This window comes from Tasmannia lanceolata, unplaced genomic scaffold (genome assembly GCF_043159265.1).
Source record: "Tasmannia lanceolata isolate RefF3 unplaced genomic scaffold, GAP_Taslan_0.1 ptg000019l, whole genome shotgun sequence".
NCBI classification, from domain to species: Eukaryota; Viridiplantae; Streptophyta; class Magnoliopsida; order Canellales; family Winteraceae; genus Tasmannia; species Tasmannia lanceolata.
The window spans coordinates 9,719,307-9,735,249 of record NW_027518696.1 but is presented as its reverse complement, the minus strand read 5'-3'; the positions used below and the strand labels follow the sequence as shown (position 1 = coordinate 9,735,249).

Sequence of the window (15,943 nt, the reverse complement as noted above, 5' to 3'; positions counted from 1 at the left end):
AAATGGAATCCGCCGTACTTAATCAAACTCTTTAAAATCATAAATTATACAGCCCAAGAAAGGCCAAAAGGTGCAAAGTTCAAGGCAGCAACAACTAGGGGTGACAATTGAAGGATAAGACTCACGATAAAAGCTGGTAAACAGCGCTTGGCCTTGGACTAAATGCAATAGCAGTAACCACTCCAGTGTGTCCCCGCAAAACCGAAATTGGCAACCCATCAGGCAGCCGCCACTACATTAGACCAAATAAAAAAATCAAAATATTAAAGCAGCATAAAAGCAGAAAATATATAGGATTAAATACCCATATATCTAAATATTGAGTCAGAAAAAGAATGAGAGCTTACAACTCGAATAATGAAGTCATTTGAAGCAGATGCCACCAATGCATTATTTGAACTCACAGCCAAGTCAGTGATATCACCCTTCAATAGTACAAAGAAAATAATTAAACCAGATAAAAGCACATGTGTACGCAGGGAATAAACCATAAAAGACCCATCCGATACTTACTTCATGTCCACGGCAGCTGGACAAGCAAAATGCAGTTTCCATTGACCAAATCTTTACAAGGCGATCATCCGAACCAGTAACAACATATCGTCCCGAGCGATCAAATATGGCTACAGGACCCATAAACCAATCAAAGTTTATTTGTTACTGATCCAAAATCAGGTGTGGTGCATAATAACAATTTCAAAACAAAGATTCAAAAAAAATAGATAAAGAAATATTTATAATGCTAAAAGTAGAGAAGGACAGAAGAGAGCTGCAGTAGAAAGAAAATGAAAACAAATCAAAACTCCTCAAGTAACAAGAACGAAAGAAAAAAGAATAACTAAAAGTACGAGAAACCACTGTGCCATCATGTAACTTATAAATGTATGGTCACAGCAAGCACAGCATATTCAACTGGACAGACCTAATTTTGAGGTACAAATTTGACGGCAACTATTTTCCATTTGGAACAAATACAAGCTGAGAGCCATTCAAGAAAAAATAACAATACAAGTCGAGAGTATCTTTTGTTCTTTCAAAAGAAAAGGTATATTTTGGCAAAACAATATTTTGCCAGGATCCATTTTAACTGAATTCCAACCACTTTTTTATTTACTGAAGAATGAAAGAGTGGAAAAGATATACACCTCATGTTTGCAGTTTGCAGGCAAGACCCTTATTTTTTTTCCGGTGCCTTGGAGCAAGCACCTAATTTAAGATGTGTTCTTAGGTATTTCTGAAGTGGGTTCGGTCCAAGGGTTAAATCTTAGCAAAAGTGCAGTGGCAAGCATATAAAAATTTCACAATAAACAATTATCGGTTGTAACGTGGGAATGCCATTAGGCTGTATCTCCCATTGTAGACTCTTTCGAAAATACCGATTACGTGATTGAAATGCTAGAAAGAAAGGTTGTGACACAGAAGTGTAAATATCTCTGTTTTGCTTTTGGGTGTTTTGAACTGTGCTCATTAAAGCAACTTAACATCCCTATTTATTTCATCTTGAAACTCCAGGTTCTAGGGGCAGTGGCAGATCAGTTAGAAGGAGCTTGAAGGGACTCCACATTGGAGGGAAGAGCTAAAGGCTCATGTGTATGGAGTTATATCTGTAAGGTAGTGAACTTAAAATAGATGTTAGCCTGACAACTACTATGAAGGAACATTGACGCAAGGGCACAAACGGATGCTCTGATAGAAAATGCGTGGATACAGTAGCAGAAGCTTAAGGTTAACGGGTAGTCTAACGTTAGGTAATCTTGGGAAAGGGAAGGGAAATTAAGGAAAAAGATGGTAAAGGGTAGCTGAAAGGGTTGAAAAGGGCTTGGAAAAGGGCCTCAAAAGGTCATGAAACTGATGAAAATCTTTGTGGAACTTAACATGATTGTGTAGGAAATCCTAAGTGGGTTTGATAGAAGGTTTCAAGATAGGGAAGAACAAGGTGGAAGTCTCGATTCTTCAATTCACGGATGATACCATAATTTTCTATGTGCCGGATAATATTAAAATGTTGAGTCTTAAGGCAACCCTCAGATGCTACGAGTTGATATCGGGTCAGAGGTCTAATTTTGTGAAATCAAGTATGATCGCAGTAAATATCTCCTCTTTGGAAGCTAGTAGTTGTGCTATTACATTGGGATGCAAGGTAGACAATCTTCCTTCTTCTTATCTCGGGCTTCCCTTGGGAGTGGGGAGACCAAATAAATCTATGTGGGAACCTATAGTTGCAAGAATTGAGAAAAGGCTAGAGACTTGGAAAAGAAGATTAGTATCAAAAGGGGGCAGATTGACCCTGGTTAAAGCAATTCTGGCAAATCTACCTGTCTATTTTCTTTCTCTATTTAAATGCCCTGTAAGTGTGGGGCTGAGGATAGAGAAGATTCAACGAATGTTTCTTTGGGGGGGGGGTCGAATGTCAAGGATGGTATTCCCTTGGTCAAATGGGAGAGGGTATGTGTTCCGATTAAAAAAGGAGGATTGGGAATCAGAAAATTAAAGGTTTTAACTCTGCTTTGCTGAGTAAATGGTTATGGCGTTTTGGGGAGGAGGACTCATCTTTGTGGGCTAGAGTGATTGGGAGTAAGTATGGTGTGATTTCTGCTAATTGGGAATCGGATGATGCTTTCGAGAAGAGAGGAGTAACTATTTGGAGAGATATATTAGGTTTGAGGAATGAGTTTAGAAAGGGTTGTTGCTTTAGAGTGTATTCTGGAAGGCGTATCAGGTTTTGGCGTGAGTTTGGTGTGCAAAGGAGCCATTGGGCTCTTTATTTCCAGATTTAATGAGAGTTGCAGCAGACAAGAATGTTCTTGTGTGCGATTGTTTTGAAAGATTGGAACATAAGGTTATTTGGTGTCCAAGGTTCAGAAGAAATTTTTTTGATAGGGAATTAGTGTCCCTCTCATCCTTTTTTGAGTTGATTGAGAAATGCTATATAAAGAGATCCGAAGAGGATAAAAGAATCTAGACTTGGAACTCTTCGGGAATCTTCTCGGTGAAATCTGTTTATGCTAAGCTTGTGCCGGGTGGTGTCGACTCTATTGCGGATAAGGTATGGTCTTTTCAGTGCCCCCCTAGAGTGAGTTTTTTTGGCTGGTCCGTTAGTAGTGGGCATATCCAAACCATTGAGTTTTTAAGAAAAAGGGGTTTATGGTTAATTGACCATTGCCCGTTATGTTTGGAGGATGGTGAATCAATTGATCATTTGTTTATGCACTGCAAAGTAGTAAGGGTTATTTGGGGATTAATCTTGACAAGGTTTGGTATTCATTGGCTATTCCCTCAATCAATACCCCTCCTCTTGGAATGTTCGGATTTTGCTCCCTGGAAAAAGAAAAGGAAGGTGCTGTGGAGAATCTGCCTGGTAGCTCTATGGTAGTCAGTTTGGAAAGAAAGAAATGAAAGGGTCTTTGAAGGAAAAGCTAGTTCAGCCTTCAGTGTATTTCAGAGAATTATCGCCTTATCTGTTCAATGGGCGAAGAGTCTTCAATGTTCAGATTCGTGTCGGCTTATGATTTGTGGGAGAGGTGGGATATTGTCTGTAAGGAGGGGGTAAGTAGGCCAAAGGTAATTCAAAAGTGGGCTCCGCCTCCCTTGGGTTTCTGCAAGTTAAATGTTGATGGTGCATCTTTCGGAAACCCGGGTCCATCAGGCTTTGGTGGTTTTTTGAGGGATCATGAAGGTGTAGTGGAATGGGCTTTCTCTGGTCCAAACGGGAATTTCTGATTAGTCAGAGGCTGAAGTGAAAGCAGCTTATTATGGCATTCTTCACCTGGAAAGAAGTGTTTTGGATAAGGTGATTGTGGAAGGGGATTCATCTAATGTTGTTAGATGGCTCGCTGACGTCGTTCCTCCTCCATGGAGATTTCTCAGCCTTATTAAGGAAATTTATGATCGGGTGTCGGGGTCAACGATATCTTTTGTGCACGTTAGAAGATCAGCGAATGGAGAAGCTGATGCTCTAGCTAAATCAGGGGTTAATAGGCAGAGTTTGGAGTGGTTCGATTATTTACCGCCATAATTGTATTTTTATTTGTTTTTTCCTCTTTGTATTTTGTGGACCATCTCGGTTCCGCTCTTTCTTTTTAATATATATCGCCATTTCAACAAAACAAAAAAAAAAGGAAATCATAAGTGGAATCTTGGTAAGATGGAGGAAGGTAGTTGGAAGCTCTTCAAGGATTTAGGTTTGTTAAAGAACTGATTAAAGGGGAATCAAGAAGAAAGGCTTGGAATTTTGGTAGTTCTGAAGGTGAAGGAAAGCAAGAATTAGGTTTGTGTAATGATCAAGATTCGGTTTTGGCGGTAAAAGGAACATCAAGGAGTGGATGTCAATCGGTTAACAAGTGAAGGATCTTGGTGGTAGTTTTCAAGAAGAGTGGGCAAACGGTTGTGAAACAAGAAAGGAAGAGTGGCTATAAGAAAATTCTTAGATTTTTAAGGGAATCATGATTTAAGGGTGGTGATGGTGGTTGTGAGGGCTAAGAATAAAGGTGGTGCGGTCGGCTGAGATCAAGGGGATGTTTGATAAAGGTCAAGAAGGTGGAAGTCGTTAGGTAGTAGTTTGGTATTAGAAGAGAGGGTTTGGGGTTGCTGCCGGTAGGGTGTTTTGGGTTACGGAAGGAGAGATGTGGGTTCATGGTTGGGAGGTTGGCGAGTAAAAGCTAAGGTGTCTGAAGGACGTCTCTGTCAGCCAGACAATGGGTTTTACTTGTAGGAGGCTGGGTTAACAAGAGGGAATAAAGTGACGGGTTAACGATGGGTTTGGTGGTCAAACAAAAGGGAGTATGCTTTGCCAAAGGATGAAAAAATTTCAGTTCTCAAAAGGAAAACCCGTGTGTTTCTAAAAGGAAGACAAAAGGAAAATGACGAGAAAACTGAGTAGACTATTGACTACAGCCACTTCGTGGAGGTAGTAAGAAACTACCATATTTTTTTATTGAAAATAAGAAACTACCATATTATTCCTAAAGAGCTCTCCTATCAACCACACAAACTACGAAAGGTTAATATAATTAATGCATGACACGGACCCAACTTTTGAGACCATGTCAAAGCTATCTTTCTCTTAAGTCTAAATCCAAAATAAATCAAGAGATCAAATAAGTGCATATAAAAATAACACAATAGAGAGAAATTGAGATGACGTAAATGCATATATGAATGAGTATAATAGATGAGAGTTTCTGAAAGTTCAGCTAATTTAAAACATGAGAATATAGTGAGACTCCTAAAAGAATGCCTAGCCATGTGATGAATCATGTAAGCTTAGACAACAAGCCCACAGGAACATCTGTCCAAACAGACCTATAGGGGCACTGTTATGAACAGGTACGAGAAGCTTAAAAGGCATACGAATTTCAACCAAATCAGACGTGTATCCAAGAAGCTTCGAATAACTGGTGGCTGCGCACTTTTGCATTCAATAAAGAAACCACTCTCCACTTACCCAACTGTATGCTACAAATCCTAAATAAATCAAAAGCCAAAGAAGTGCATATATAAGGATCACAAACAACAGAAAATGACATAAATGGGTCTATAGATGAGTATAATAGATGAGAGTTTCTGAAAGTTCGGCTAAATTAATATGTGAGAATATAGTGAGCCTTCTTAAAAGATAAAAATGAAGGATGCCTAGACAAATGATGAAGTTTGTAAACTTAGACAATAAGCTCACAGCCACATCTGTCTAAGAAAATATAAAGGGATAATGTGCTTAAAATGCACTCTTAACCTCAACCAAATTCAGACATATGCATCCAAGAAGTTTTGAATAACAGATGGCTGCACAGTTTTGCATTAAATAAGTAACTCTCCAGTTTCCCAATTGCATGCTTAGAGGGATCCCTTCACCACAACCCCTCCTGAAGTAAATCTTCATTTTCACAATTGTATGTTTAAAGGGATCCCTTCACCAAACCCCCACGTGAAACCACTCACTGACCTTCAAACATGATATTAATTAATTAGCACATAAACAACACAACACTACACTTCATACTCCAAACTATTTTATGCACACATAGGAATTACAATAACTACATAACAAATTATGTTTGCGAGTGCACTTTAAACATGCACACAAGAACGTTGGGGATCGGCCATGACATTGGGTACAAACACCCCACCTGACATGGCAACATTGCCAATTGCCACAGTGCTTGTGCGCAAGCTCTGAGTGTGTGTTCCGCAAAAAATTCAAAGATAAAATTATACCAAAAAATTCAAAGAAAAAATTATACCACAATAGACTGCATTGGTGTGTCCCCTTAATTTTTTTATTATCTGCATCTTTTGCACCATAGTTGATGGCTTAGCAATGGCATAACATGCTGCACGAACAGACGGACCACGATGGTGTTTCGCAAAACCACCTCCAATCTCCCTCAAACTTAGTCCGCGGACCTGATCAGCCTGCATGTGCGGCCAACGCAAGTACCCAGGTAGTTGACTTGCTTTATTATCTTCTCTATTCCTATCAGCTGCAAGGAACAGATAAACAACAAAGATTCTGAAAATAATTAGACAAAAGGACTTAAGTGGAGGCACCAAACAAAAAATTAAATAAAAAATAAAAAATGGAAACTTAAAACAGTCAGGAGACGGTATTTAAATAAATTATCGATGAACTGATATATGCCAGTTGGTCGAAGTTTAAAAAATAAAAAATCATGAACCAGTCACACCATGGTATGCAGTGTTCGAAGGGTGTAAAGAAAAAGATTACATAAAATCATGAACTAATCACAACATGGTATAGTGTTCAAAGGGGGATAAGGAAAAAAGGATGCAAATATCACTTACATTCTAGAAGTGAGAAGGAACCAGATCCCAAGAGCGTAGGAACATCAGCTGCATTTGGAGCATTTCCTCCAACCATTCCATGCAATGGAGGAGCATTACTCAGTATTAATTGCTTCAGAAGCTTTACCAAGTGATCTTTTTCAATGTGAGGATACCTAAATGTAGTATTAAAAAACATTGATCAAATAAGTCCAAGCACAAAGATGTCATCAAAATCATCTCAATTTTTTTCATTAATCTGTTAAGGGTAGAATAAAAGTCAATAAAAGCAATAATCTTCAAGAAGAATCTATAACTCACAAAGTTATTAGAAGAAAGTACCTAATCATGAGATAGGGATTTGCTAGCGACCATCGCAAAGGCATTTTTGGGCTGTTGCATGCATAGTTTTAAATTTCGACCGAAATCCGAAGACTGAAACCGAAATTTCCCGAAATCCCTTTTTTCGCTAAATACCAAATTTCGACTGAAATTTCGAAATTAATTAAATACTCTTTTAAATTTCTTACCAAATTCCGACCGAAATTTCGGAATTTCAGTCGAAATTTCGGTTTTCCAAGGGACCGAAACCGGTATTTTAAACCATGGTTGCATGTGAGAGCAGCCACACAGGCTCACTTTTCAGCAAATTTTGTCTTATTCATTTAATTCTTCTGTGCGGCAGCTCTCACATGCAACGGCCCATCCACGAATGCTTTCTGCAATGGTCGCTAGCAAATCCCCATGTAATATTAGAATACTGTAGCCGATTAAACAAAGGCAAGTTAGCAGTAACTATCCCTTGTAAAATTGGAAAAATTCAACCTAATATTACCATTTTTTCCAGGCCAATTAAGTAATTCTGACAACAACAAAAATGAGACTTTCGTAGCACTTTTAGGTGAGCAAAATCATTGGGTTATGCACGCAAGAAAACACAAGAACTAAAACCATAATGAGGTAGTGCCAAGAAGAGAAATATATCGTTAACCTCTCCACCAATTTGTTGTAGCTCAAGGGGAACGAAAAACCATTATCATCTTCATCTCCACTGCGTGCACCACTCCTAGAATACCAAGCGTGATATCTCCTAGGAAGCAGTTGATGCTCCAAAAGTTCATTCCAAAATTGTCCATAAGTCCTGTGACATGGTCCAGCTGATAGAAAATGCATGATCAAAAAGTACACTTCTCTAAGGTCGATATCTACATTGGCTTCCACCTGAGGACTTTCATTTATCTCTGGCTCTGCAATTTGAGTCTTCTCATGCACCTTTTTCGAAAATTTCAAAGGTGCTATACTACGAGGAGATGCATCACTGGAAGGTATGCACTTCCTAAGAGCCATGTTTAATGTAAAACCTGAGACGCACAAAAACAACACAGTGAGACGCTTACATCTAAACCAGACCAGATATACAGATTTCATGATCAGCCCATGCAAATAAATCATAGATAGAATTGATGATTTCAACTATTTGATTGCAAAAAAAGAGAAGGCTAGAAAAAAAATAAGGATAAAACCTCCATAAATAACTCTTTATTAACTCAAAAGGCATCCCCTATCTTAAAAATAACATATGTTACACAGCCAGCAGACAACAGTACCATAAAGAGATGTGTCAACACGATATATGAAAGCCAAATGAAGACCAGCATGAAATAAATGAAAGCTTTCATCTGAAATTTATCACTCCACACCAGCAGCCAGCATGCAATAAATGAAAGCTTTCATCTGAAATTTATCACTCCACACCAGCCTGAAAACATAGCTTAACAAAGATACGATGATAATGGTATTTTGTTCCAAACAAATAGCATAAAGAAACAACAGAACAAAATGGGCTAAAGAAACTCTGTTGAATCATAATTTATAAGCTCCAAAACGCAACTCAACTCAAAAGTGTATTGAGTTGAGTCAACTTGACTGAGTCATCACTAACTCGATAAAAACTCGTGTGTGTACATCAATTACAATATATCACCTTATATATAGGGTACTGATTTTTTATTTTTTATTTTTGAACAGGAAATAGGCTACTGATATTTGCACTGCCATGTTTTGATATGATGATCTTTTATTATTTAAACAGCTGTCAAAAGCTATTACCATTCCCAAAAAGCCCTCGGCAACCAATTATAAAGGAAAAGACACGGTGAGTGTGTCATCATCAAAACATCGCAGTGCAAATATCAATAGCTTTATATCATTTCTCATAATATGACTTGACTGCATGCATGGCTTTGTAGTAGAGCATTTGGTTTTCAGAGTTCAAGTCCCTATTGGTGGCGTTTTATGCTCTTCTTTTTTAAGAGACGAGTAAACTCGATTTGCTATTGAGTTGAAACAATTCAGCCAAGTTTGGAGTTGACTTGTCGAGGTTCAATGTTATCATTGAAATCATGCTCCGGAGAATGTTCAACTTCGATAATTTTATAAGAAAATGGTGAACATCATATGGAAGCACCGATTTCTCAAGATCTTAAGGGGGTGTTTGGACTTTGGGTATAACAACTTTTCTGACAATAAAAGAGTATTCCGCATAATACTTATTTTATAGGGTTTGGGCAACACATTTACTGCAATATTTTTTCTCTCCAATCTTAGGGCTGGACACAAAGAAAATAATAATAAATATATAAATATACAAAAGAATAAATAAACAAATAATTACAATTAAAAGAAGAAAAACAAAGTAACTAATAAATAAATAGTAATAATAATATAAAAATAGGCAGTCATCTATTTACACTCTTTTCTAATGGAAAATGATATCTCAGGGGTGTTCACGGTGTTACATTAAGATGGAAGGGTGTTACATTAAGATGGACGGTGAGGATAAACGGGTTTGGATATGGAATCCTTCAGGGGTGTTCACGGCCAAGTCTTTCTACCATCACCTTGTGCCTTGTCCTGTATCTTCCAGAGTCGCTAGAGTATGGACCTTCCAGGTGCCGCCCAGGGTAAGTTTCGTCGGTTGGGCTGCTCTCCTAAATATAATTCAAACCATCAACTTCCTTCGCAAAAGAGATATGTTGATCATTGAACATTGTGCTTTTTGCATAGAAGCAGGGGAATCGGTGTAGCATATCTTTATCCATTGCAGTGCGGCGAGGGAGGTTTGGAACCGTATTCTAGGAAGATTTGGGCTATCTTGGGTCATCCCCTCCGAGCTTATAGATGTCTTCGAGGGGTGGACGACTGTCCCATGGAAGAAAAAAGGTAAAATTCTTTGGAATGTGTCGTTATTGGCGGGTCGATTGTTTGAAGGGAAATGATAAATGCACCCCTTTTCATCACATGGCACACCCATCTGCAGTGTACGTGGCAATCAAATCCATTGAATCCTTCTAACGTGAAGTACATCAGCCCCTCTGCAGTCATTGATGCATTGCTGTTGGGTGTCCCAAGAGATGAAAAGGGGCGCATTTATCACTTCCCTTGTTTGAATTTTATTTAGGAGAGCAGCCCAACCAACGAAACTTAACCTGGGCAGCACCTAGAAGGTCCAAACTCGACTTCCTTCGCAAAAGATAGATGTTGATCATTGACCATTGTGCTCTTTGCATAGAGGCAGGGGATTATGTGGACTATATCTTTTATCTATTACAGGATGGCTAGGGAGGTTTGGAGCTATCTTCTAAGAAGATTTGGGCTATCTTGGGTCTTCCCCACCATGCTTATAGATGTCTTCGAGGGGTGGACGGCTGCCCCATGGAAGAAGAAAGGTAAACTTCTTTGAAATATGTCATTGTTGGCGGTCTTGTGGGTGCTATGGAAGGAAAGGAATGCCATAATTTTCGAGGGTTACTCTAAAAATGCCACATTTCTTTACTTTAAAGTGGTTGCCCTTGTAATCTCTTGGGTGAGGGTTCTCCGGTGTTTTAAGTTTGTATCAGCTTTTGACCTATGGGAAGGTTGGCAGGAGATTTGTGTAAACATAGAACGGCGCCCTAAGATTTTGTTGAGTTGGGAATCTCCTTTGGTGGGCTTTCCTAAACTGAACTTTGATGGATCGAGCATGGGGAATCCAGATTCGGCTGGTATCGGTGGGGTTTTGAGAGATAGTGTGGGGTCTGTGATTTGGGCGTTCGCGTGCACTCACCGATGCCAGTGAGGCGGAGGTGAGGGCTGCTCACCAAGGTCTAAAATTATTGGCAGCGGGTCGTTGGAATAAAATATACGTAGAGGGGGACTCCGTCAATGTGATTAGATGGCTCGGTGGATTGCATGGATGCCCTTGGATATTTGATCACCTTTTTGACGAGATTTGAGACTGGATGGGGGCAATGGAGTTATCCGTCCGTCATGTTAAGAGGTCCGCTAACAAAGTTGCAAATACACTTGCAAGGAGAGGGGTATTCGTGGAGGAATTGGAGTTATACGATGACTTACCCCCTTGAGTAGCTCTGACTCTTTGTTTCTTTTGTTATCCTTTACCTTTATGTCATTTTCATGATCTTTCTTCTTGTTCTTCTATACTGATGTATGACCATCTCGGTGTTCTTCTATACTGATGTATGACTATCTTGGTCTTCCTTTTTTCTATCAATGGAAAGTCATGAACATTAAAAAAAAATAGCCATTCCATACTGCAACCATCTCGGTCTTCCTTCTATACTGTAGCTCTGACCCTTACAGTAGCCATTCCATCCCATTTTAATTGTCTTTTGGGCTCTACAATAGACTTAAGAGGTGTCGTCCCTGCTCTGTCGTCCCTGGTCTATGCCTCTATGTCGCCTCTACCAATCGTTGGACAAGGTATGTTTCTCAACCAAACAATGCAAACAAAACTTCAAGAAAAATACAAAAAATGTCTTCAAAATAGCATAAAATTGCATCCTTATAAATAAAGTCACCCAAACAATGCAAAACCCAATCCACGGAAAAAACTCCCCCACGTCATCGTGGACACCCCCCAAGTCAACTCCCTTTCACCTCGGCACATTCTTGTCCGAGTCAACGTTTTTTGCCCTACAGAGTCACTCAAAACTCCTTTGACTCTTGAGTTAGTACCATGTCAACTGAGTACTTTTTTTTTTTGAATGGTCAAAGATTTCATTAATGGGACCGAGATGGTCAAAGAATACAAAAAGAAAAATTGACAAAGAACAATAAAGAAATACAACAGAAGAATCACGGAGGGAGAAAATCAAATTGCTCCAGGGATCCTATATGAACTCCACTTTTGGCTAGCTTGTCCGCCACCCCATTGGCAAATCTCCGTATATGACAGAATAAGATGGAAGAGGAACCAACAATGCTTGTCAACTGAGTACTTAGCCGTGTCGACCAAGTACTTGACTGTGTTGTGACGAATCGACTAGAATTTGCTTTTGCAGCATTTTGAGCCGCATCCACGTTTTGAAACACTGCTTTCAGTGAATTGGAAGTTTCTTGAAAGTAAATTCAGCATCCAAACACCCCAAACATTGTTGAGGCCAATTCAGTATTTCAACTAAGTTATTTTATGTAAATTCTAAGAAAATAGAAATTTTTCCACAAAAGTTCATGCATGTGGCATCTATTCAAATCAGAGAAATACTTATATAATGAATCCTCGAATAAGGGATAAGGAATTTGTATAGAAGATTGATAAAATGCCATAAATCAACAATTCCTAATAAAAAGATCACACAAAATTACATAGATTAGAAGTAAGAAAGGGTTTTTGTCTTTTCACTTTCCATCTTCAATCTATATCTTCCGTGTTAGTCTCTAATACCAGAGAATTACAATTGTTAGTGTAAGAAAGTTCGTGATGTGATTTTAGAATCATAATGAACCTTTACAGTGGTCTTCGAACCTACAAAATGTTCAAATGATAAATGGAAGTGTGGAACCTATGCTAATAGACAGTAATTCAAACAGAAAATATCATGAGTAACAAAGGAATAAAATTCAACTGAAAAGAGACGGCCGGATGATACTCGGATACTTGTATTGGCCCAACATGCTGTGCCTCATACGACATGATACCGATACTCATACTGAATACTTGATGGATACTTCTTTTGGTCAAATTATTGTCATGTTTCAAATATAGATCGCTCTCTTTGAATTAACCGTCATGTTTTTTTTAATAAGTATGTATAAATAAAAACAAAAGGAAAACAAAATCCAGAACAACGAAGGGAAGCGGAGATGCACCCGCACCAGCAAAAACAATTCCATGTGGGTAGGGATGCAAATTTGGGTCGGGAAAACCCGACCTGCATCGACCCAACCTGACCCGATCCGAAAAAACTCTGGGTAGGGTTCAAAAGCTGTGGGTCTCGGGTTGGGTCGGGCTTGGGATTTAAAAACCAGATGTAATCTTGGGTTGGTTCAGGTTTATAGGAAATAAACCCGACCCGGAGTTGTCCCTCCCTCCCTCCCTCCCTCCCTCCCTCCCTCCCTCCCTCCTCTCTCTCTCTCTCTCTCTCTCTCTCTCTCTCTCTCTCTCTCTCTCTCTCTCTCTCTCTCTCTCTCTCTCTCTCTCTCTCTCTCTCTCTCTCTCTCTCTCTCTCTCTCTCTCTCTCATCTTCCGGCAAGGTTCAATGGTTGCCTAGGCTGACTGTTGGTATCGTTGGTGTTACTTTCTGCTGCAAATGGGATATATGCTGTTGATGTCACAGGGGAGGGGAGGAGGACGAACACTAACAACAGCTTGAAGGGGAGGAGAAGGTTAAGTACAAGAAAAATGTTGGAATAGGGAGTTGGACTAAGTGTGGCTGCTCAAACTCACCCTGGTCTTAGCACTTCGAGAACAGAAGCCGACCAGCGGGAAACCAATACGAAAATCGTCGGCAGAAAGAGGGAAACAGTTTGGGGTGGCGAAACTAGTTTCAGGTAAGGTTGTGAGGTTGAAGATGGCCGTATGCTAGGCATCCATCGGAAGCCAATACATGGGCGGTCCACTTGGGTGATCGAAGGGATTATGAGGCACCTACAGTGCTAGGCGATGAGGGAAGGAACTGTGGAGGACTGAAAGAGATGAAGATGAAGAGACTCACAGTTTCTTATTTGTGCAGAGGAAGATGGAGGGAATGTGCTTGGTGATCGAAGGGATGATAGGGAGCTTACATCTGTATTTTTTTCCTTTTTTTTTTGTGCAAAGACAAGCAGTTCTTTTGTAGGGAATACTCATCAATGGCCAATTCCTGTGTCCCACCAAATTGCGAGAGGACCGAGCTCGAATAGCCTAATAAAGAAATTCCCAAAATATTTTACCTGCTAGTGCTTTTAAAAAAGCAAACTTCTACAATTCTCATGTGTAAAAACGCCATTTGACGCAAATCATCTCACACTTCCTACACGTACGTAGTTTATAAGAGAGGAGATAGCATCATTTTATTTTCTACTAACTGGTCAGTTTCACCATTCGCTAGTATTGATTTCCAGATTTGCTTGTGCAGGGACAGTCACCTAAAACCCCCTAGCGTAGGGCTACACCTCCACACCCTGTTCACCTACGCCTCCCAATAGACCCAAAAAAAAAAAAAACGGAAGGTTGCATTATCCATGCATGATACCCTTATCCAGTTATCCCTCCCAGACTCTCCATTGTCTAAGGGGAATGCAGATAAAATCCATGTTTTCCTCCCCTCAGCCATGTGCCAACATTCTCACTATAGAACGCGATATCCCCATTCATCCCTCGCAATATCCTATCTTCTTCTCCCATTTTAAAATTTTTCTCACAGTGAAATGAAAAAGAACCCATACTCGAGACCAATCAAGGATTCTGAAGTCAAATAGATCCATCCATCCATCCAATATACAGTCATCAAAAGCAAATAGATCCATGCACCAACACCGCCTTAATACCCAGAAATTGCTTGACAAAGATCTCAACTATCCACAACAAATCTCAGTCAATTGACCACAGATTCATTGTCTCAAAACCCTTGTTTGACAATATCATTAACCAAAATAAATCCACCAATGAGATCTATATAGAACAGAGATAAAATATCTGATCAAACATGTGCATAAACAATGCCCCAAAATAAATCAGTCATCAAACCAAAAAAATCAAACCATAACGCCAAAAAACAAACAAACAAACAAACAAAAAAAAAAAAACCCTACAAAAGCAAATACTCCAAACGCAACAACAAAAATCTATATCTCATGAACCCTAAAAAAACAACAGAAATAACAAATAACAACAGCAATATCAATAGAAACAATAATAACAAAAAACAAATACTTACATGCGATTCGAAACGATTGATTGGTCCAAATAAGGTAACCAGATGGACAATTGTTGGATAACTGAAAATCGCTTCTATGATTCAAAAAACCCTAATTCGCCCAAATCCATCCTACATTCCTCAACAAAACAAATGCCCCAAATTCGCTTAGCCCTCCTTTAATTTCAGAAAAAAACACGTGTGAGAGAAAACCTAAACGATGAGAAACACGTGTGAGATCTACTCTCCAACATGCACAAACCACTCCTGATTCCTCAAGCCATGCCTCGTTCGTTAATCGGGAAAAAAAAATCGAAGAATCTTTTTTTCACAGTTTGGGAGAGATTGAAATATAGAGAATAGATTGAGAGGCGAAAACGATAAACCCGATTATGATATTGGAAAGGGTTTGTAAAAGGTGAAATAATCGCCGATTCTTTGCCTCCCCATACGAGGATTTGGGATTATCCTAGCAAGATAGAACTAGAGAGAGACAGGCCTGTTTTTTTTCTCTTTGGTTCCTTCTTAGAGAGAGAGAGAGAGAGAGAGAGGCGTTTTAACACCCACTTCCTTCTTAAAGGCCCGGAGAAAACAAAGTAAAGAAAATAAATATAAACAAAATATATAGGGAACTGATATTGGCACTGCATGTTTTGATAATTGCACTAACTCACCTTGTCTTTTCTGTTTTAATTGGTTTTTGAGAGCTTTTTAGGAATTGCAATAGCCTTTGACAGCTGGTCGGATAATAAAGGACAAGGTGAGTTAGTGAGGTGATTAAAACATGGTAGTGCTAATATCAGGAGCCAATATATATATATATATATATATATATATGAGATTGTGATAGTAAATTAGTGATAATGATATTCGATAAAAGCATGGCAGTAAATTTTAAATTGAAAAACATAGATATGTACAGTAAAAAAAGTCATCGGGGTTGGGAGAGTGTGCTTATTTTGTTTTTGTTTGTGATGAAAATGGTG

At 39.1% G+C, this 15,943-nt stretch overlaps 1 protein-coding gene across 1 annotated transcript in view; it reads right to left on the bottom strand.

Moving 5' to 3' along the window:
• Positions 1–15,494, bottom strand: part of LOC143853368 (uncharacterized) — a 50,239-nt gene extending 34,745 nt beyond the window's left edge. The window contains exons 1-7 of the mRNA XM_077363117.1: positions 14,979–15,494; positions 7,772–8,141; positions 6,802–6,956; positions 6,240–6,479; positions 514–623; positions 348–425; positions 126–232 (exon numbers count right to left, since the gene is read on the bottom strand). Of these exons, the coding sequence (XP_077219232.1) occupies positions 126–232; positions 348–425; positions 514–623; positions 6,240–6,479; positions 6,802–6,956; positions 7,772–8,127 (1,046 nt within the window). The 5' untranslated portion in view covers positions 8,128–8,141; positions 14,979–15,494. The remainder of the gene's footprint in view (positions 1–125; positions 233–347; positions 426–513; positions 624–6,239; positions 6,480–6,801; positions 6,957–7,771; positions 8,142–14,978) is intronic.
• Between the last annotated feature and the right edge of the window lie 449 nt (positions 15,495–15,943).